Genomic DNA, 18,837 nt, shown 5'->3' with positions numbered 1-18,837 from the left:
GATAGAGACTATTTATATGTCTGCAATCTGCTCATGTAATTGCATAACTCTTTTCAATTTATCATCGAAACATCAACAATGTCATCATCACCAGACAACGCAAAACAAGAGACTGCTCACGTCTCAGAATGTTCATCGGATCAAGAACTGCACTCAGAGAATGATATCTTTAATGAGAAACCCGAGTTGACCCTTCCTGTTATCAAACACTATTTCGCAACAAGACTCACTACTCTATTTGATTTGCCTGTCTATCACTCAGAACACAGATGGTATGAGCTTCTTAATCCTGTCCCAGGTTTGAAAGAGATGACTTTGAGAGATTGGAACTATTACGGATTGGGATGGTTTGGTTGGGTTTTGGATGCTATGGATTTCTTTTGTGTTTCCGTTGCGTTGCCTGAAATTGCCCTCACTTTGAACTCAAGTGTTGCTGATATTACTTGGGGTGTTACTTTGGTTTTGATGCTTAGAGCTGTTGGTGCTATTTTGTTTGGTATTGCTTCTGACAAGTTTGGTAGAAAGAAATGTTATATTGCCATTTGTATTATGTTCACATTTGTTGAAACTGGTACTGGGTTTGTGCAAACATATCAACAATTCCTTGGAGTTCGTGCTATTTTCGGAATATTGATGGGTAGTATGTTGCCCGTGTGTATGGTGACTGCAATGGAAAGTCAGCCATTACGTGCAAGAAGTATTTTGTCAGGATTGTTTTCACCAGGTTATTGTGTTGGATACATTATGGCATTGGTTTGGTACAAGGTCTTTGCCCCAACTTATAAGGTGGGAGAAGGATGGAGAAGTTTGTTTTGGTTCAGTGGTGGTTTGAGTGTTCTTTTGATTGTATGGAGATTGTTGGTTCCAGAGTCATATGAATTTTTGGAAATGCAGGAAAAGAAGAGAAAGATTAAACAACAAAACAAAAAGACTGGTCTTCAAAAATACTTCAACACAACTATTGTTACAACTTTAAAAACTGAATGGTTGTTGTTCAGTTACCTTTGTATTGCTTATGCTGGTTGGAATTTCATGGCTCATGGAACGCAGGATTTGTACGTTACAATGTTGTCAAATCAATTTGGTGTCAGTATCAGTCAGAGAACTATGATTGTAGCCATATCCAATTTTGGTGGGCTTGTTGGTGGTGCATGTGTTGGAAATATTTCCGAAATTTTTGGAAGAAGATTATCAGCCATTATTGCAACAATTTGCTGTGGAGCTTTTGTTTATCCGTCTTTCTACAACGCTGACAAAAACTGGGGCGCTTATGTTGTGTTGATTGGATTCACAATGGCTTCTTGGGGTGTGTCATCAGCTTACGCTTTGGAGTTGGTAAACAAAGCACACAGAACTTTGTTGATTGGATTGGCATACCAAATTGGTAATTTGATCAGTGCCGGTAGTGCTACTATTCAAGCCCAGCTTGGTGAGAAATACCCCATTCCAGGTGCTGCTCCTGGTGTTTTCGATTATGGAAAAGTCATGTGTATTTTCTGTGGAGCCGTCTTTGCAGTAATGGTTGTCATTTTGGCGTTGGGACCAGAGAAGTTTCATAGAAATTTGAAAATGGTTGCAGCTGATTATGGTGCAGACCCAGATATTGAAGAAGACTTGGATTTGGACAAGCCAGATAATGAAAGGAGAAAGTAAAATGTGTTATATGATAGATTTTAGAATAATTTCAATACAACATGTCCAAGTACCGATTTATTTGAGCTAAGATGTATTATCTATTCGATAAAAAACCTTTGTAATATATAGATCACTAGTAAGCTATTGAAGCAAACCACATTGTGGTCACGTTTTTGGATCTACGTGTATCGTAAAGTCTGGCTGTTTTTCATTTAATATCACTTTGTTAAATTCAAATCGAGCTCCGCTACTTAAGATCCTATATATAAGCAAAAAATGTATCTGCTATGTGATAAATTTCAGACAACCAAGTTGGTACCACGACCTTGCCACCACCCGAATCACTTCTTGTGCTCAACACAGTTGCTGTATCATTACCACTTGAACTTGATATTACAGCGGACGTGCTTTTTGGTTCTTGCCATCTTGTTCTCGAAGCAGGTGGTTCGCCACCAATAAATGTCTTTGCAATGTTCTCTCCAGCCATATCAGCCGGTTGATAGATCTTCTCTTGTAGTGAATTGAAAGCTGCAGCCTGTCCAAAAAAGGGAGCAACAATGGCAAAGGAGGTGGTGGATGCGATAAGCAAAGCAATGAAGTTGATTAGTGTGAATTGCCTCATGAGTATTCAAAGTTGAGTTGGTTTGGTCTTTTTGCAAAAGTTCATTGTGGAAAACATCAAGTCAATTTATATATAAACACGTGGCTTGCCATGGGGGAAACCTATGGTGGCAAAAAGTTTTGATTGTTAGCCGTGTGACACAACCTTCGGTGTTTGTTATTGTTTACTTTTAAAATCATGACTAACTTTCCTAACTCCGTGTAAACATGGGTGCGAAAACATTTAGGCCCTGCTGCATCGAAACGTTTCCTTTGAAAAATACGAACGGAATTTTCGTCTGAATTAGGAAATGGGCACGGCGTATGGTATTTTAATACTCTCTGCTTAATACAGTAGTTCCAAAAACTTCATCTACGAGATTCTCTTCTGTCAATAGGTATACTCTTTATTCAAAGAAACTATAAGATTAGAAAAATTATCCAATAATCAAGTACGAACACATTATTAGATGGTGCAACTCCTTTGGAGGTGGAAGAAGACAATGGCTCAATCAGTGTGGTTGAACTATGCACGGTGTTGGCAGTAGTTGAGCTCGAATTTTTGCTCAATGGAGTCACATTTGAGTATGGATCGAATCTTGATGATTCAGCGGCAGGCTCAATCGGGTAACCTCCTTCCTTTCCTTCGTTCAAGACCAATTGGTGGGAAACTTCAACCAACAAACTTAAAGTCGCAAATGATAAAGTAATAAATCTCATTTCGATAGTGTTGAGAGAGCTAGTAAAACATATAGAATGATACATTGCAAAGTGTTATATACGCACCATATTCGATAGCTAGATTGTTTCTTCGTGAAGTTTTTACCGTAAGTCATACCAAATTGGTCTTCATTATCCCAAATCGGGATTTGCGATTGTACTATAGTCCTGTTTTTGAATTATAGGGACAGTAGTCACGACACGGCTTTAGCATGCTACAATCTCAGACGCGGAATTATAGTCCCAAAAACGGAAAGACTGAAAGAAAAAAAATAAAAAAGTAGGACTTCACACCGATGAAAACACCGACGTCCTCTAGCCAAACTATGCTGAACTTCGTAACCATTACGTGGGAACTTTAAAATGATTCTGCTGTTCTCACATCGGTATTTCATAGCGGAAATTGAAAGATAATGAACGGTGTTTGGCAATCAAAACGATTCCATTAAACGCGTTTTCAAGTTGTACTGCATAATAAGGAACTTCTAGCAAACACTAACTCCTAAAAGCAGCTTCAATTTCTCAAAATGAGCTCCCGGTCAGGTTTCTTGGTGCTCTGTGGTTATTGGTAATCCTCTTTGCAATATATTGTCGTTTTCGAATGACTCGTAGTTGCAACTCGCTCTTGTAACTTCATTCTAATGTGAAATCTCCTCCCCCCTTTCAAGAAACTAAACAAGACAAAGAAAGGCAAAAGAAAAAAATAATTTTCTTTCGCAATTTTGACATCGTTTCTGACGTAACAATTTCTTTTGATTCACCTTGAACCCTTACCTGGACCTGCGCTTGAGTACAGCTTTACCCCATAACTTATACTACTGAGATGTCAGAATCAATTTCTTTAAACGAGATGTCAGGATCACCCCAGCCACAAGATATCCCAGAGCAACAACCTAAATATCAGCCACATAACAATACTATTACAACCGAACCCAAAGCCACGGATGAAAAGGATCCATTCAAACTACAGCTGGAGTGGCCATCAGGTACAGTGAATCCAGAAAACTTGAATCGTCAAAAAACCAATGCATCATCGTCGTCGTCAACCTCGTCCTCCAGTTCTGGGTCGGATTTCTCGGGGCATAGTGGTTATCAGCGAGAGCACAATGAGTGTACTGAATTTTGTATCGAACTCTTCACATGTTTTGGGGTGGTTGACTGTTGCCCTAAAAACGGAGAAGGATGTGTCACATCGGTTGCCACTTGGCTAGGAAATCTTGTATTTTCTTGTTGCAAATGCTAAATTATGGATACGTATTTGAGACTCCGTGAAATGTTGTGTTGGAGGTAAGACTCTTTGTGGAGCTTGCTGTGTGGTGGTTTATAGACTTGGGTAAATACATTTCTTTCACTTTCAAAACATGTTGTTGTAGGCTTGAACTGAATTCCATTGACGGTAGAGCGGATGTGGACGACGAACGATTGTGGTATAGTAATTCGATATCAATTGTGACTGTGCTGATGCAAAGATCTTGCCTCCATATCTGGTGGCTAGTATGACAATATGGATGGTGTATTGAATGTGTTGCAAAGAAGAAAAAAGTAAGGAGTGGTAGGAAAAAATTGAGATTGAGTGTCTAACAAATCTTGCAACCACTCTTCACTTTCAACATTAAAGGTCGCAGAAACTATATCTAATGCAGGACAAGAAGGGCATCTCATCCAAAAGGTCAGTCACCGCACCTAACATACCGAAGAGGAACCGTACCCCATGTCAGAACGAGGAAGGTGCACCCAATTTGGTCAAAGTTAATCCTTATAAAATTGCACGAGCAACCTCCTTCAATGTTTTCATGGAGTATGGGGCACCTGCTGATAGCGATGGTCAAGATGTGGATCCAGTGGCTGAACAACCACCAATTGATGATGCACCAAAAGCTTCCTTGTCCAATATTCAAGAAAAAATAAAGGAACCACACAAGGGAGATTTGGTGGATAAAATCTACAAAGCTCCTATCAGTGAAGTACAAACCCACAGAAATATGACCTTTTTTCAAGGAGCGACCTCGGCTAAAAGTTTCTTGGCAGATCCCGTGAAGCAAAAGTCCAGACTGAAAGATAATGATTTCATTGCACCAAAAGGATTCGAAAAGGAAGACGAGAGTTTGGCTTCAAATCAATTGCTAACTACGGAAGTGGCGTTATCACCCAAAGCTTCTGGAAACACAAATCCGGAGATAAGCAACGACGTCCATCTGTTGTTACCAAGGAAGAGCAAAACTCTGCCCGTGAAAATAGGTGCAGAGCCCAAATTGGAAAAAAGGAAAATGGCATTAAATCAGGGGGCTCTCAACCTTGATATTGATAAGTCAAGTGGATCTTTGAATACAAACTTTATCGACAACACTGGCTCTGATTTTGTACCCAACTTCCATATTGACGAAAAAGAAAGGAATCAGGAAAGGCGTGATGCCACTGTTATTTATACCAAAAAGCCTGATATGGAGCATAAAGAGGAGCAATCCCACTGTCAGGGGATGATTGGAGATCACTCAAGTGTCAATTCTCCAGTGTCAGATAGTACTAATAGAACTCGCACTGGTGTGAAATCGAAATATGGCAGTGATTTGATGAGTTTCAACCTTTCGGGGCAAAACAACATTGAAAGTGAAGAGCCATTGAGCAAGAGAGTGTCCGGTTCAATGGACTATGATGGGGAGAAACCAACCAACGTAAAGAGTGACAATCCACCAACTTCTGTGAGTAGAAAATCCAAAGACCACTCACCCTCTCACCGGAAGGTGGCAACAATTACTTCATTATCTGTATTTGGTGGTGTCATTTTAGCGGGACTCCTAATTGCTATCTTCATTTTATCGCGTGGTACTCGCGATTCTGTCAACTCTTATTTCCGTAATGGTCGAAATATACCTCATTTGAGAGAGTTGGTCAGCAGTTATTTGCTGCAAGAGGAATCTTTTGGAGCATTGACCAACTCAGTTGATGGGTTAAGCTACGATACTAAAAACGACAATGAGGTAACCGATTTAATGAAAGGAGTCTCGAATGTTATGTTTCATGGGATTGCTTACTCACCGAACAAAGCAATGGAGCCACAATGTCAATTTAGTAAACGGGACGCCATGCTTGATTTGGCAAAGATATCAACGATCACGACACGTATAAGAACATATGGTATGCAATGTGACCAAGCTGAGTTGATACTAGAGGCGATCGATCACATGAACCTAAACATGACAGTGGCAATGGGGGTGTGGATTGGTAAGAACGATACCCTAAACAAGCAACAAATGGACATGATGAAAAAAGTTGTTGCAAAGCATCTGGATCCTGCCAGAGTGGTAAATTCTATATTCATTGGAAACGAGGTGCTATTCAGAGGAGACAAAACAAAAAAGGAGTTGATTGAGTACATTCAGGATGCCAAAAGGTTCCTACAAGTTATGAAAATTGACGATATTCCTGTAGGTACATCAGAGGTGGGATCTTTGATTGACCTGGAGTTGTTGAGAAATTGTGACGTTGTTGGAGCAAATATACAACCCTTTTTCGGGGGTGTTTCTGTTGAAGATGCTACTCATTGGATGTTACGCTTTCTTGATCTTCAGATTTTGCCTCATAATGAAAATATAGGTACCCCTATTGTTATCACAGAAATTGGGTGGCCAAGTGGAGGCGGTCGTTATCGCTACGCACAAGCTGGAATGTCGAGTTTAAAGATATTTCTCAGTACTTTTTTATGCACAATGAGGGAATTACCAATCGAGTACTACTTTTTTGAGGCATACGATGAGCCATGGAAGGAGATTTTTTGGACTGGCAATCAAAAATGGGAGACACAGTGGGGGATATTCAATGCTGACCGACTGAATAAATTTGCTCTTCAAAACATAGGTTGTATTTGAATCGGAGAAAGTTTTTTATATAGTGAATGATTTTCTCCTATTGTGTTGAGAGACAGCTTCAGTTGCATGTAATTTATTATACTTCTCAACTAACTCTTTCTAGGGTGGTAAGAATTGAAGTAGATTTCAATTGTCGTTTAGGGGACGTGTACAAGTGCACAATTCTCTCATTTGGGTGCAAAATTTTAGTCTCTCTCCTCGGTACAAACACAAACCGCACACGCATAATTTACAAAGTATCAAACCACCTAAGATTATCAAGGTTATCAACCATTTTCCAAAAGATGTTGATAAAATCCCTCATAAGAGGATTTTCAAATTTCCTTACACCACATTTACAAGATAGTAAAGCTTTTGACAGAATCTTAATCATTCGCGTTTGGTCTAAAAGAGTCATATATATATACTGAAGATTATTACTTCATATTTTTTTCTTTAAGATAAATCTTCTCGAGAACCATGTTATTTTTTTTTTTTCAAATTGCTTGCAAAATCTTGGCAATGTTGAGACCAGACTGTTCGAAAGTTCAAGAAGTCAGCTTTGTCATTGTGAGTCCTTTGGATTTAGGCTTCTACAACATGATTGTGTTTTTGGATAATAATTTACGACAGCTATTAGACGTTTTCTTTGACAAGAACAATGGCACAAAGGTAAAATAGTTTGAGTTAGAGACTTTTACTGGAGCAAACATGCTTAACAAAAGAGCTCTCTAGCTCAGTTGGCAACTTGTCCGAGTGGTTAAGGAGAAAGACTTGAATAATTTCAAGGTATCTTTTGGGCTCTGCCCGCGTAGGTTCGAGTCCTGCAGTTGTCGATATTTTTTTCTTTTTGTTTTCTGTGATTTTCTAGTTACCAACACGTTCATACAGTTTACTCCAATCACAGAAAAGTCTACATATACTTAAAATCATAAGGGCGTTTATTGTTTTTAATCCTGCTGTCTACCTTCTTCCTCATCACGCAAATTTTTCAACCGATTGTCAATGATTGCATTAACATCTTCATCCAGATCCATCAGAGACTTCCTCTTCTTGATTCTAAGAGCCTTGGGAAGTGACCAACTTCTTTCCTTTCGAGTTTTGACCTTTACTCTCTTCCCACTGGGTAAAATCTCATAACCATCAGCATCAACAACATCGTGTGGTTGTAGGTCATTGGCATAGACACCAACACCATCGCCACTAGCAGGAAGTTCGTGATCCATTGGATTGGTACCTGCTCTCTTCCTATTGAGTGCAGACTGGCTGTAAATTTCATCTTCTTCATTATCTGCTAATTCAATGTTTTTGTCTGGTTTCAAATCAATATGGATGCCAATTTTGCTCAAAAGTTTGAAAATATGGGTCTTTGTAGTTGATGGATCACGAGGAAACATCCAGCCCTGAAATAACTCCTTGTATGCAGACTGTTCAAACAATTTTCTCCATTTCATATCTTTCTCGTATACTTGGAAGATTTGGTCATCACTTGGACTAAACATAAACTTAAACACTTTGATCAAAATGTCAAAGAATAAAGGCACAGTCACCAAAAGTAGTAATGCTGCCCACCAACTTTGATCCAAACCCCAAGTCGTTAGTCCATAGGACACAAAGAATATGGTGGATTCTTTCAGTCGGTAAAGAAACATAATCAATACATTCCACACAGCCAACCCACCGACTGAAATTATAAATGACGCAAATGCAAGCCATTGTCTATTTTGCATTTCCATCAAGGTACACTTGGCATTGATAATGATTACCAAGACTGAAAATACCAAGGATCCCAAAGCAAATGTAGTGTTATCTCTCAACCCAGTGAAACCCCAAATGTACAATGCCAAAAACTCGACCCCGACACTCTGAAGTGTTGCCAAAATCATCCAAGAAAGAAATACTCGAAGATTGAATGCTTGATACAAGCGTCCTTTGGAATAAAGCTCGGGTACAGCAATCAAAGTAGCTGGTTTCAAGTCTTTATCAAACATTCCAATACAAAGAACTGGCAACGAAGTGAACAAGGTATTGAACATGGACAACGACCAACTCTCGTACATGGATGATCCTGAGAACAAAGTGTTTCTTTGATAAATGCATTGAGTCAAGTAGAATAAAAGCTCTTTGTAAAATGTGCACAACACAAACTTGGATGTCCTCACATAATTGTAGCGCCCATTCACCAACAAAAGTTTAAGCAAGAAGCGGAATTGCGCAATTGCATAGTCTGCAGATCTTGCTGCTTGTAAACCTTCTCTTCCAGTAATTCCAACACCAATGTCTGCGCTTTGAATCATTGCAATGTCATTTGCACCATCTCCTATAGCCAAAGTCACTGCCCTTTTCCTCAATGATCGAACAGAGCTAACCATGTTTGCCTTTTGACTTGGCGAGGCTCTGCAACACACAGTCGAATCGACCTCAACACAAAGCTCAAAGAATCGAGACAGCAATCGAGTGTCGTTTTCAATTTCCGTCAAAGTTCCACCATCTATGACAAGGACACTATGAGCAATTTTCCCACCTTGTATATCTTTCAAAAATGATGTGATTTTATCCGCAACTGCTTGTTTTCCCTCATCAATAGACAATATGGTTACAGAGGAGTAATCCTTTATAAGTCGACATGAATAACCAATGTTGATTGCGGTTTCTCTCTTGTCTCCTGTAAGCATCCACATTTTTATCCCAGCTCTACGGAGTTTGACTATCGCCTCACTAACTCCATCCTGAAGTTTATCTTCGATGGCAGTTGCGCCCAACAATTCAAGGTTCATCTCAATTTTACCTCCTACGTCTTCAACCAATTGAGCACGATCTTTCAACGAGGTTTTAGCATCAGCATATTCAGTGTGCCACTCGTTAAACTCCCTTTCGGTCAACCACTTGAACGAATAAAGCAACGTACGCAACCCCTCAATTGAAAACTCCTCGATATGCTCCAAAGTTTTCTCAATTACAAATTCGTCATTGAGCACAAGTTTATCGCTTGGGATTGATTGTAAGTGGAATCCTCCTGTATTCGTTTGTTGTTCGTTGGGGGAGACATCTTCATCTTCCAAACTATACTTTTTAGCTTGTTGTAGATGCAACGACTTCCTAGCCTGGTTGGCAATACTTGCTAGTTCCTCTTCCTCTTCCTCATCTAGCCCCATCAATGCATTGTCAATAGTATTCATCCGTGGTTCACCCAAATTTAAGCTTTGTCTTAAGGAAAACCCAGATTTTCTTGACTCCAAATCTTGTGAAAACCTCGATTGCAACACCACATCTGCTTCCTGCATTTTACGCTCTGTCGATTGTATAGATATATCCCTAGCCTTCTCTTGTGCAAGTTTTGAGTTCCTCAAGTGCTCTAAAATAACATTATCGGCCCCTTTACAAATAAGGGCAAGCCTGCCATCAGGAAACTTCACAACTACTGACATCCTCTTTCGAGCAGATGAAAACTCAATCACATCCAAAACTTGATACTCTTCTACCACTGGATCATTATCAAAACCTTCAGGGTAAGTCCTAATTTTTAATTTGTCGGATTGACGATCAAATATAACGTATCCCAAATCTCTCGCTGCTTGGACCAACGCAATTTCATCCGGAGATGTAGATTGATAAGTAATTGATGCATCATCGTCTATATCAGATATTTCCTCCAACGAAGAGCACGAGTCACTGATTTTGAATTTCTTTTGCGCTTGCTTGATTGGGGAACAAGTATTGCACAATGCAAGTGACAATAGAAAAAATTTAGCCCTGCGTGAAAATAGTGTTTGTGGATACGTTTGCAAATGTCTAATTAATTGCAATGTGTTTAAGGTATCTTGAACTTTATGCGGCTGCGCTGTGGAAACCCATGTTTTCGCACTTAAGCCTGACTGCCTTATATCGATACTTTCGCGCACAATTGAAGTGGTGCTAAATCTGTTGTTTGCGTTGTTGGCACCAGCACAATTTTGGCCTTGCTGGCTTGGCAGTTTGGGAATATGCATGCTTTGTCTTTGCACCAAACTGACCACATCTTGGTCACCTGGATTCTCCCGCTCACTGACCATAAGGTCTAAATCATGTAACCAACTCACACCACAAACACTAAGCTTTCTGAATATCATTTTGTTATCAGTGAGAGTACCTGTTTTGTCACTAAAGATGTATGACACTTGTCCCAATTCTTCCAAAATGGTGGCAGTCTTGGCATCAGCTGGAGTATTCGTTTTTGGGTCGTACATATCAATATCAAATTGCAAAAAACACAATTGCATCACCTTGATAATCTCCATGGTAACATAAAGCGATAATGGGATCAACGTATTGTACATAATGATAAATCCCATCAATGTGGCGGCCACACCAGCATCTTCTTCGTAAAGATACCAAGCCTTGCTTTTGTTTTGATTATACTTGAGACGTTGTGCCATTGTTGAGAATGCAGACAACATCACCACAACCAAAACCATGAAAATGACGATATAGTTGATGTTCTTTTGCAACTTTGGCGCTTTGGTCCTTGGGTTTTTTATATTGTTCATTCTAATTTTTGTCTCTTCTCCAGTGAATACAACAATTCCTAGAACTGATTCTGTGTTTCTCAATATACTTCCACGATAAACAACATTTTCAGGACCCAAGGGATACACTTGTTCATTCATGTAAAATGACGCCTCAAAGTTGTATAAATCAATGTTGGGATCTTCAGTAGTGATCAATGTGTATAGATTTTTCAACCCAGGAGCAGTCCGGGCTCTTTTGGATATTTCCGGATGTGGGAATTTCGACTTCATATTCGTTTCACCATCCAACGCCATAGTTTCAACAAAAGCTTCTTGTAAATCGTCTCCGCTTGTTGCAATCAATATTACATCAGCTGGAAACCACTCGTTTTCGCTAATTTTAACAATATCTCCAACTTTGACATTTTTCCACTTTGTAGACATTTCTTTCAAATTGTACCTTCGCATGGCGTCAGCATTGGTAAACAGTAAGTTTTCAGAAGAAGAGAGCGAATCTTCCAAATCAGATAGGGAAGAGTTTGCTGACAAACTAGGCAAGCCAGCAGCTGAATTAGAGACACGTCCTGGGACCACTGATATTGTTTCAGTCAAAATGGTGTTGATGGAATGGGTATCGAAATTGCTCAACTCTTCGTCTTCTCTAATCACAGTAGTGAGCTTACTATTTTCCTCCTTGTCATGACCATGTCTCTTCCAATCGTCAAACCCTTCTCTTGCCATTGAAATGGACATGAAAATACACAATGGTATAATCGTGGTATATTGTCCCGTAGTTGACCAACCAGGGATCATTTGCATTATAGCAACCACCATGAAATAACAGTTTGCAATTTTGGAAAATTGTGCTCGTAACTGTTTTGGGAGAAAAGAATAAACAGTGTACTTTGACGAGGTGATGAGATTGTTGATATAAGGATCATTAGTCCTTTCATCGATGTATGATTTTGATTTGGGGCAGTAATATTCATCTTGGTAGTAATCATTAACCCCATTTGGATTCACGGAAAGGGGAATTATTCTTCCACATTCTGTTGATTGCGAAACTTTAACACCCAAAAGTTTATTCTTTAATTTGTTTAGTCGTCTCCAAAACCTATTTTGTGAAGTATTGTGCAACCGCTGTCGCTTTGACAAAAACGATGATGAACTGATACTTGATCGTTTGCTATCTATGGTCAAGTGGGTGGTTGATTTAGTTAAATGAGATTCCAACACATTATAAGGCTCGTATTTATTGGCAAAGGAAGATGATGACTCATATACTGGTAATGGGTCTGGTGATTCATCTACATTAATTTGAGGCGGTGCTGTATGTAGACGAGTTGATATTGGTTGAAGTTCAATGTTGTCTAATGGTTTGGTTGCAGTAGTTGTTTGATCAATATTGTCTGGTAATGATTTCTCTTGATGCAAGTTGAACGCCTTGTTGAACAACTGTGATCTCAAAGACAAGCCACGTTTTCGTCTAGTGTGTGATGGATTAGGCACAGAAAGAGTGTTGTTGTTGTTGTTGTTGTTGTTGTTGTTGTTGTTGCCGCTGTTGTCAACAGAGTTAGCTTCTTGAACGGAAGCGTGGGTTGCCACATTATCCATGTCATCTTTCGGTTGCTGTGGTGAGTTAGGTTGTGATGAAGGCATATAACTGTCATTAGTGTTTTCCCCTCCATCATTGTGTTCCTTAGAGCTTGAGCTTTCCTCAATCATTTGTGATGAAAATCAAAATTTGTGAACACGTTCAAGAACAACAACAGTAGGGATTAAGAAAAAGACATGTAATAAAAGTAAATGCGACAATGATAGCGAGCGTGCACAAGGTTTCTCTTGTATCGTAGTATCAGGTGATAGATGGTGGTATTGTTGATTAAAAAAAATGATATTTGTGTGTTTTTGGTTGATTATATGTTATGGTGTACAATTTTTTTTTTTTTAATTATTTAAGGAGAAAAATGAGATCCTTTTTTTGTTTAGAAAACAATACAATAGTAATACACCATCAATGTATTATGTTTGTAGAATACAAGGCACAACAACAGAGCAAAAGTATTTACAAAAGAAGATCTATCACTTCTTGAAGTGCACACTTCAGTCCTCAAAACTTAAATGAAATAAAAGGCCCAAGTTGTGGTTGTAGTAGTTGTCTAAGCCACTCATCTTTTTTAACCTTTTAACCTTTTTTTTTTGTGGCTAGAAAAGAGATAAGGGGAATCACGTGGCAACCAATCAAAGGATTGCAAAGCCATCCATCACACAGCTGTGCTCCTTGTAAGGAAATATATACAGTAAGAGGGTCTGTATACGTTGTAAACTACTTTTTATTCTGCAACTTTTGTATAAACAGCTATACAACTAAACAAAGTGTTATACCATCTTAAACGAAAGAACTAAACTAAAACAAAAAGACTTTTTTCGATTTTCACCAAGACTACTTGGGAAGGTACCAAACATCTTCCTTACAGGTACTATTTGCCAAGGAATCAATTGGTTTATATGTTCCTGTCAAGACGCTTCCTTGCAAATTATGATAATACCAAATTTCACTGATGGACTCATTCAAGCAACCAACATAGACAGATGCACCATGTGCCTTTTGCAAAGCAGCTTCAATATCACCCAACTTGTATTGCCTTGTCACAGTTGGATATATTCCCGCACTTGCTAAGAACTGGAAAGTGTCAAGTTGTGACCATATCTCAACTGTCTTTTCAAAAAAATTGACTGCATTTTCGAACTCTTGATAGTCACCAACAAAACAAGATGGCAGTAATGTGTTCATACAAGTACCATGTTTGTTATACTCGTGTTCCCACAATGCTATACTAGCCTGATCTTCAACGTTTGACTTGAGAGTATTGATCCAATATTTTTGCATTATTTTCAACAACTCTGGTTTGTCAAACTTTTCACCAATGAGATAAGTAAGATTGTCCTTGGCATTGTCAACTTCCCAATCAGGTTGACAGTACTGATTGTACGATCCATTACAAAGATCATTCCATAACCCATGAATGGTGAAGGTTGACTTGATGTCGTCATCAAATGTTTCAATCTTGCTTCTGATCTCAGCATCAAGCACTTCTTGAGTTGAACCGTTGACTGCAACATCCAACAAAGTGGTGTTGAAATCCCAAAATTGGGTTTGTAACAATATACCATAATCCTCGAAGCAACATTGGCTGTCAGATGAAATGACCGAAGTGTTGTGACAAGACCAGGAATCAGGAGTGTTTTCAATAAAGCTGGAACAATCCTGAACTGGGTAGTTATTACCATCAGATGAAGAGTCACCAGAAATTCTTTGACCGTGGAAGAATTTACCAAAGTACGGTGCCGAGTAAGGTGTAGCAGCAACAACTTGTAACCCAAAAGCTAAAGCAATTGGAACAGCCAACATTGCGGTGGAGATATATTTTGATGATGTAAAGCTAGATGGAGTTGAAAGTCATGGTGAAGAAAATTCATGGTGAATTTCATGCTCTTCTTATACCTCAATTTTTTTGATGCCGTTCTAACAAATTACAGACCGGAAAGGTAATTACGACAATAACAATGAAAGCTTTATTGTTCTTTGGAACAATACGATTTGCCACATGGGCCTTGATTAATTTGAAATTGAAATTGCATTTACATCAAAATTGAGTTTCAAATTTATGACACAATAATTTGGGGCCAATCAATTTAAGGACGAATATTTTCATTTCATTCAGATGACTACAGTCTTGTTTGTCAAGAGCGATTTACCTAAAATTTTTCCTTGGGTGAAGTAACCAAGCATTGTCTACGATGTTGAAGAGCACGTCCTTCTGCAATAAATTCTATTAATCTACAATGAACTTCACTTGAAACTAATTTTGGTCTGTAGATTTGCAGTTGACCACGTGCGCATGTGCACTATAAATATGCGACAAACCTTGATTTTATTTCATCATGTGACAATATTTGTGAATTCAGACTCATTGCGACCCATATAAGTGAGAATTAAGAGTTCCTACTTGAAGAACTTTTTGTTATGACACTAAGCATATGAAGCATGGGCAGCTGAAGTTGCGCTTGAAGTCTCGGTGAAATTTCCTCACTCGGCCATTTCCGATCTGTTTTACATAGAGTACAAAAAAGTGTAACTCTGATGGCCCCGCATCTGCATCTGGAAGTAAAAGCGGAGTTTACCACATTAAACTTGATGTATATAAACGATTGCCATACGCATTTGAGCTATCACATCAATGTCACATCACCCTATTTAAAAAATACAATACATATACCCTCCAATTTCTCTTTAGGCTAACCAGAACCAAAATCTTTGTAAGAAATTCTTTGGAACACGAGGCTCATAATTTTGTTCCTCTTCTTCAACCAAGTCCAAGTTCGTTACCAAGTCAATTTCTTCAATAGGAACCAACCATCTCTTGGTTCCATTCTTCCAATAATCATAAATACGATGGGCAGCGTATAACCCGATAACAATGGGTAAAGTAACATAAGCAGCAACAAAATCAGCACCATTGAAATCAAAAAACACGGCATATCCATTGGTGATTGTGATTATAGACATCATAAAGATGACGTAGTAGGCACCATAAGGTAACAATTTCGATTTGTATGGAACTCTACCACTAAGACCATGGAAAGCAATGGCTTTCCTCCAACGGAGATAAGTGAACCCTAAAGCTAACCAAGCCAAGAATCCAGAAATGGTGGAAATGTTTGTAAGCCAGTTAAAGACATTTGCTGAGGAGGAGGAAACATTCAAGTATGCCAAAAATCCAAAAATTGATGAGATGGCAACAGCATAGTAGGGAACACCAAATCTGTTAACAGTTGTGAATATTTTTGGTGCTTTACCTCTTTGAGCCATGGAAAAGATTGCTCTTGATGCCGAGTACAAGAACGAGTTACCAGCTGATGCGGCTGATGTTAAAATAACAGCATTAATAACATGGTTAAGCCCCTTTATACCAGCATTTTTTATGGCAACAGTGAATGCACTGCCGGATGCATCAGAAGCACCACCAAACAATTGCTTATCGTTGGAGCTAACGATGACACTTATACTCAAAGTACCCAAAGCATAGAAAAAGATTAAACGCCAAATAAAACGACGAGATGCTTTAGCACCATTGTATCTTGGAGCAACAGTTTCTCCCATGGTGGTAGATACTAATTCTGGTGATGTAATGTATGAGAAACCTGACTTGATGATAGCAGTCCACAAACCTAAGAATCTTCCTGTAGAGCCTCCAGTAAGATGCTCTTTGAATGGTGAATGTTTCCAGTACCTGAACCCCAATCTGTCATGGTTCGGTCCTCCACCAAAGAACAACACAATACTCAAGATAATCAACCCCACCAAGGCAATAATTTTTATCGAAGCAAACCAAAACTCAGCTTCACCAAAGAATTTAACCGAGGTCATATTCATAATTATGATTAATGCCAACAAGATGGTAATCCACACCGCTGTACTCACGGATTTGGTCCAATATTCAATAACAACTGCAGCTGCAGTGACTTCAGCCCCCACCAATACACTAAAAGCATACCAGTAGTTCCAACCAAATGCAAATCCAAAAGATGGAGATAAACAATCGTTAATGAATGCCAACGGACCATTTCCTGGTACCGGTAAAAAAATTGTCATTTCGGCCAACATTTGCATGACAAAGTAAACCACCGAGGACATGATAACATAAGAAAGAAAAAGTGAAGCTGGTCCACAAGTGACTAAAGCTGTACTTGATCCAACAAATAATCCAGTACCAATAGCACCACCAATAGCAATCAATTGTGCATGCCTTGATTTTAAACCTCTTTCTAGTGTTTCTGGTTGAAATGTATGGGCACTTGCTTCGGAATTTGTACGTGATAAAACTTTACCGGTTTTTTCATCAACTTCAACAATTTGCGAATTGGATATGGCTATATTTAATGATGCTGACGATCCACGATAGATCTGTTTCCGGGTAACGCCAATTTTTTCCAAATTATCCTTGAGACCCATTATTAATTACTGTGTCGATGTTTGGAATTGGAGTATTATCAGTGAAGGACAATGTGGAAGGGAAATGTTAGTGCATTATATATGACAAAGAATTTGATTGTGAAATGGTTTCTGTTTCCGTTACTAGTCAGCTAATAGATAAAACAAGAGTAACAAAGATGTTTATGTGGTATCTGTAATACAAAACATCTCGTTTTGTCCCCTTCCTCCTCCTCTCCCTCTCTTTATTGAACAAAAAGAAAACATGTAATAGAGACACAAAATTGGTTATCAATAATTGAAAAAATTGTGTAGATATATGTTATCTATCTCTCTTTAAAATTCCAAAACTTATCGAATACTTTACCAGAGTGATAATAAAAGCGACCTTCAGGAAGAGTCATCAAACATAAACACGCCTCAGTGGTTGATCCGATGACTGAAGAGGAAAACTAATCCGGGTGTAAACAAGCGAGTTGAAAATACTTGATATTTTAAGCAGAGATACAGATACTGCTCGAGCTTTCTTTTTTACTCCCCACATTTGAGCACTACTGGAACGGATATGTAAAGTAAGGTAAAGGCATCTTGTGCTATGTTATGAAGAGGATCACTTCCAATGTTACAATGATCATATTCAAATTGAAAAAAGAAACAACACTAACCAAACGTTTTTTTTTTTTAGTAGCTATCTCAACTATTTCTATTTCACTATGTAGACAATGATCTTAAGAAACCTTAAACGCCTCTGAATGGCAAGCTCTTCAAAGGTATTAGTGAACCTGAGATGAGTTTAATGCTTATTTAAAGATGTTAAGCAGCAGTGTATATATCTACCTATCCAGGTATAGCCCTTAACAAGAGGCTTTGGCTTTAGCATATCACAGTTCAACATAAGCTTCCACGAAAGAAATTAAAGTATAAAGTTTTCCCTATATTAAATGAAGTGTACGGCGTTTTTAGCAAAAAACTCCGAAAAATTGTCAATTGCTACACAAAAGTAGAAGTATTAGAGAAATTACGCCCCACTTACCGAATGAAGTAATACAAAAATTGAAAACGTATCATAATCTCGCTATAACAAACTCCAATTTCTTTTCTTTTCTTTTCTGTTTTCTTTTTTTTTTTTTTTTTTTTTCTCTAAAAGAGAGAAAGATCGCTTAACTTTACTTTAAACACTAGGGTGGTAATTAAAGCGAATTGATTGAGACCTCCTTTATTAAGGGGAGGAAAGGAAAAAAGAAGCGGGGGTTGCTCACAACTCAAAGATGATCTACAGATCCACTAGTTCTTTCATTTTGAAATCTCGTATTTATTGCACTATCGTAAACATCGTGACCTTTGTTCCCTCTTGCATTATTTGCAGTTTGCGAAATGCTAAAACGCCGTTCATGCAATCACAATGGCGAAATCGTCGTCATTTACTTACACATAAGGGAACCGCACACACCAGCAATCGTCCCTCCCCCACAATTTGGGATACATTTGAGTTAAGCAGTGGCTGGAACTATTTTGTTTATTGCGTCATTGAGTCCAGCTTAGGGTAGTTCTTTCA

At 38.6% G+C, this 18,837-nt stretch overlaps 8 protein-coding genes across 8 annotated transcripts, besides 1 other annotated feature; 3 read left to right on the top strand and 5 right to left on the bottom strand. All coding sequences in view use genetic code 12, as the record gives it.

The window, feature by feature from the left end:
• Nucleotides 1-78: 78 nt before the first annotated feature.
• CPAR2_403890 (uncharacterized protein) lies at nucleotides 79-1,653 on the top strand (the record flags this gene model as incomplete). The annotated part of the gene is made up of 1 exon (XM_036811296.1): nucleotides 79-1,653. The coding sequence occupies one exon, from the start codon at nucleotides 79-81 to the stop codon at nucleotides 1,651-1,653; it is 1,575 nt and encodes a 524-aa protein (XP_036667748.1).
• Nucleotides 1,654-1,894: 241 nt separating this feature from the next.
• Nucleotides 1,895-2,257, bottom strand: CPAR2_403880 (uncharacterized protein; the record flags this gene model as incomplete). Its single annotated transcript, XM_036811295.1, has 1 exon — nucleotides 1,895-2,257. One exon carries the CDS (start codon nucleotides 2,255-2,257, stop codon nucleotides 1,895-1,897), a length of 363 nt encoding a protein of 120 aa, XP_036667747.1.
• Nucleotides 2,258-2,655: 398 nt separating this feature from the next.
• On the bottom strand, nucleotides 2,656-2,955 carry CPAR2_403870 (uncharacterized protein; the record flags this gene model as incomplete). Its single annotated transcript, XM_036811294.1, has 1 exon — nucleotides 2,656-2,955. One exon carries the CDS (start codon nucleotides 2,953-2,955, stop codon nucleotides 2,656-2,658), a length of 300 nt encoding a protein of 99 aa, XP_036667746.1.
• An 823-nt stretch (nucleotides 2,956-3,778) lies between these two features.
• On the top strand, nucleotides 3,779-4,198 carry CPAR2_403860 (uncharacterized protein; the record flags this gene model as incomplete). Its single annotated transcript, XM_036811293.1, has 1 exon — nucleotides 3,779-4,198. The coding sequence occupies one exon, from the start codon at nucleotides 3,779-3,781 to the stop codon at nucleotides 4,196-4,198; it is 420 nt and encodes a 139-aa protein (XP_036667745.1).
• A 394-nt stretch (nucleotides 4,199-4,592) lies between these two features.
• Nucleotides 4,593-6,821, top strand: CPAR2_403850 (uncharacterized protein; the record flags this gene model as incomplete). Its single annotated transcript, XM_036811292.1, has 1 exon — nucleotides 4,593-6,821. The coding sequence occupies one exon, from the start codon at nucleotides 4,593-4,595 to the stop codon at nucleotides 6,819-6,821; it is 2,229 nt and encodes a 742-aa protein (XP_036667744.1).
• A 721-nt stretch (nucleotides 6,822-7,542) lies between these two features.
• Nucleotides 7,543-7,636, top strand: a tRNA (tRNA-Ser).
• Nucleotides 7,637-7,750: 114 nt separating this feature from the next.
• CPAR2_403840 (aminophospholipid-translocating P4-type ATPase) lies at nucleotides 7,751-13,012 on the bottom strand (the record flags this gene model as incomplete). The annotated part of the gene is made up of 1 exon (XM_036811291.1): nucleotides 7,751-13,012. One exon carries the CDS (start codon nucleotides 13,010-13,012, stop codon nucleotides 7,751-7,753), a length of 5,262 nt encoding a protein of 1,753 aa, XP_036667743.1.
• Nucleotides 13,013-13,730: 718 nt separating this feature from the next.
• On the bottom strand, nucleotides 13,731-14,699 carry RBT7 (Rbt7p; the record flags this gene model as incomplete). Its single annotated transcript, XM_036811290.1, has 1 exon — nucleotides 13,731-14,699. One exon carries the CDS (start codon nucleotides 14,697-14,699, stop codon nucleotides 13,731-13,733), a length of 969 nt encoding a protein of 322 aa, XP_036667742.1.
• Nucleotides 14,700-15,581: 882 nt separating this feature from the next.
• CPAR2_403820 (uncharacterized protein) lies at nucleotides 15,582-17,303 on the bottom strand (the record flags this gene model as incomplete). The annotated part of the gene is made up of 1 exon (XM_036811288.1): nucleotides 15,582-17,303. The coding sequence occupies one exon, from the start codon at nucleotides 17,301-17,303 to the stop codon at nucleotides 15,582-15,584; it is 1,722 nt and encodes a 573-aa protein (XP_036667741.1).
• Between the last annotated feature and the right edge of the window lie 1,534 nt (nucleotides 17,304-18,837).

This window comes from Candida parapsilosis, contig 006372 (assembly GCF_000182765.1).
Source record: "Candida parapsilosis strain CDC317 annotated contig 006372".
NCBI lineage: Eukaryota > Fungi > Ascomycota > Pichiomycetes > Serinales > Debaryomycetaceae > Lodderomyces > Lodderomyces parapsilosis.
The sequence above is the reverse complement of the archived record's forward strand: the minus strand, read 5'-3'. Positions and strand labels throughout refer to the sequence as shown.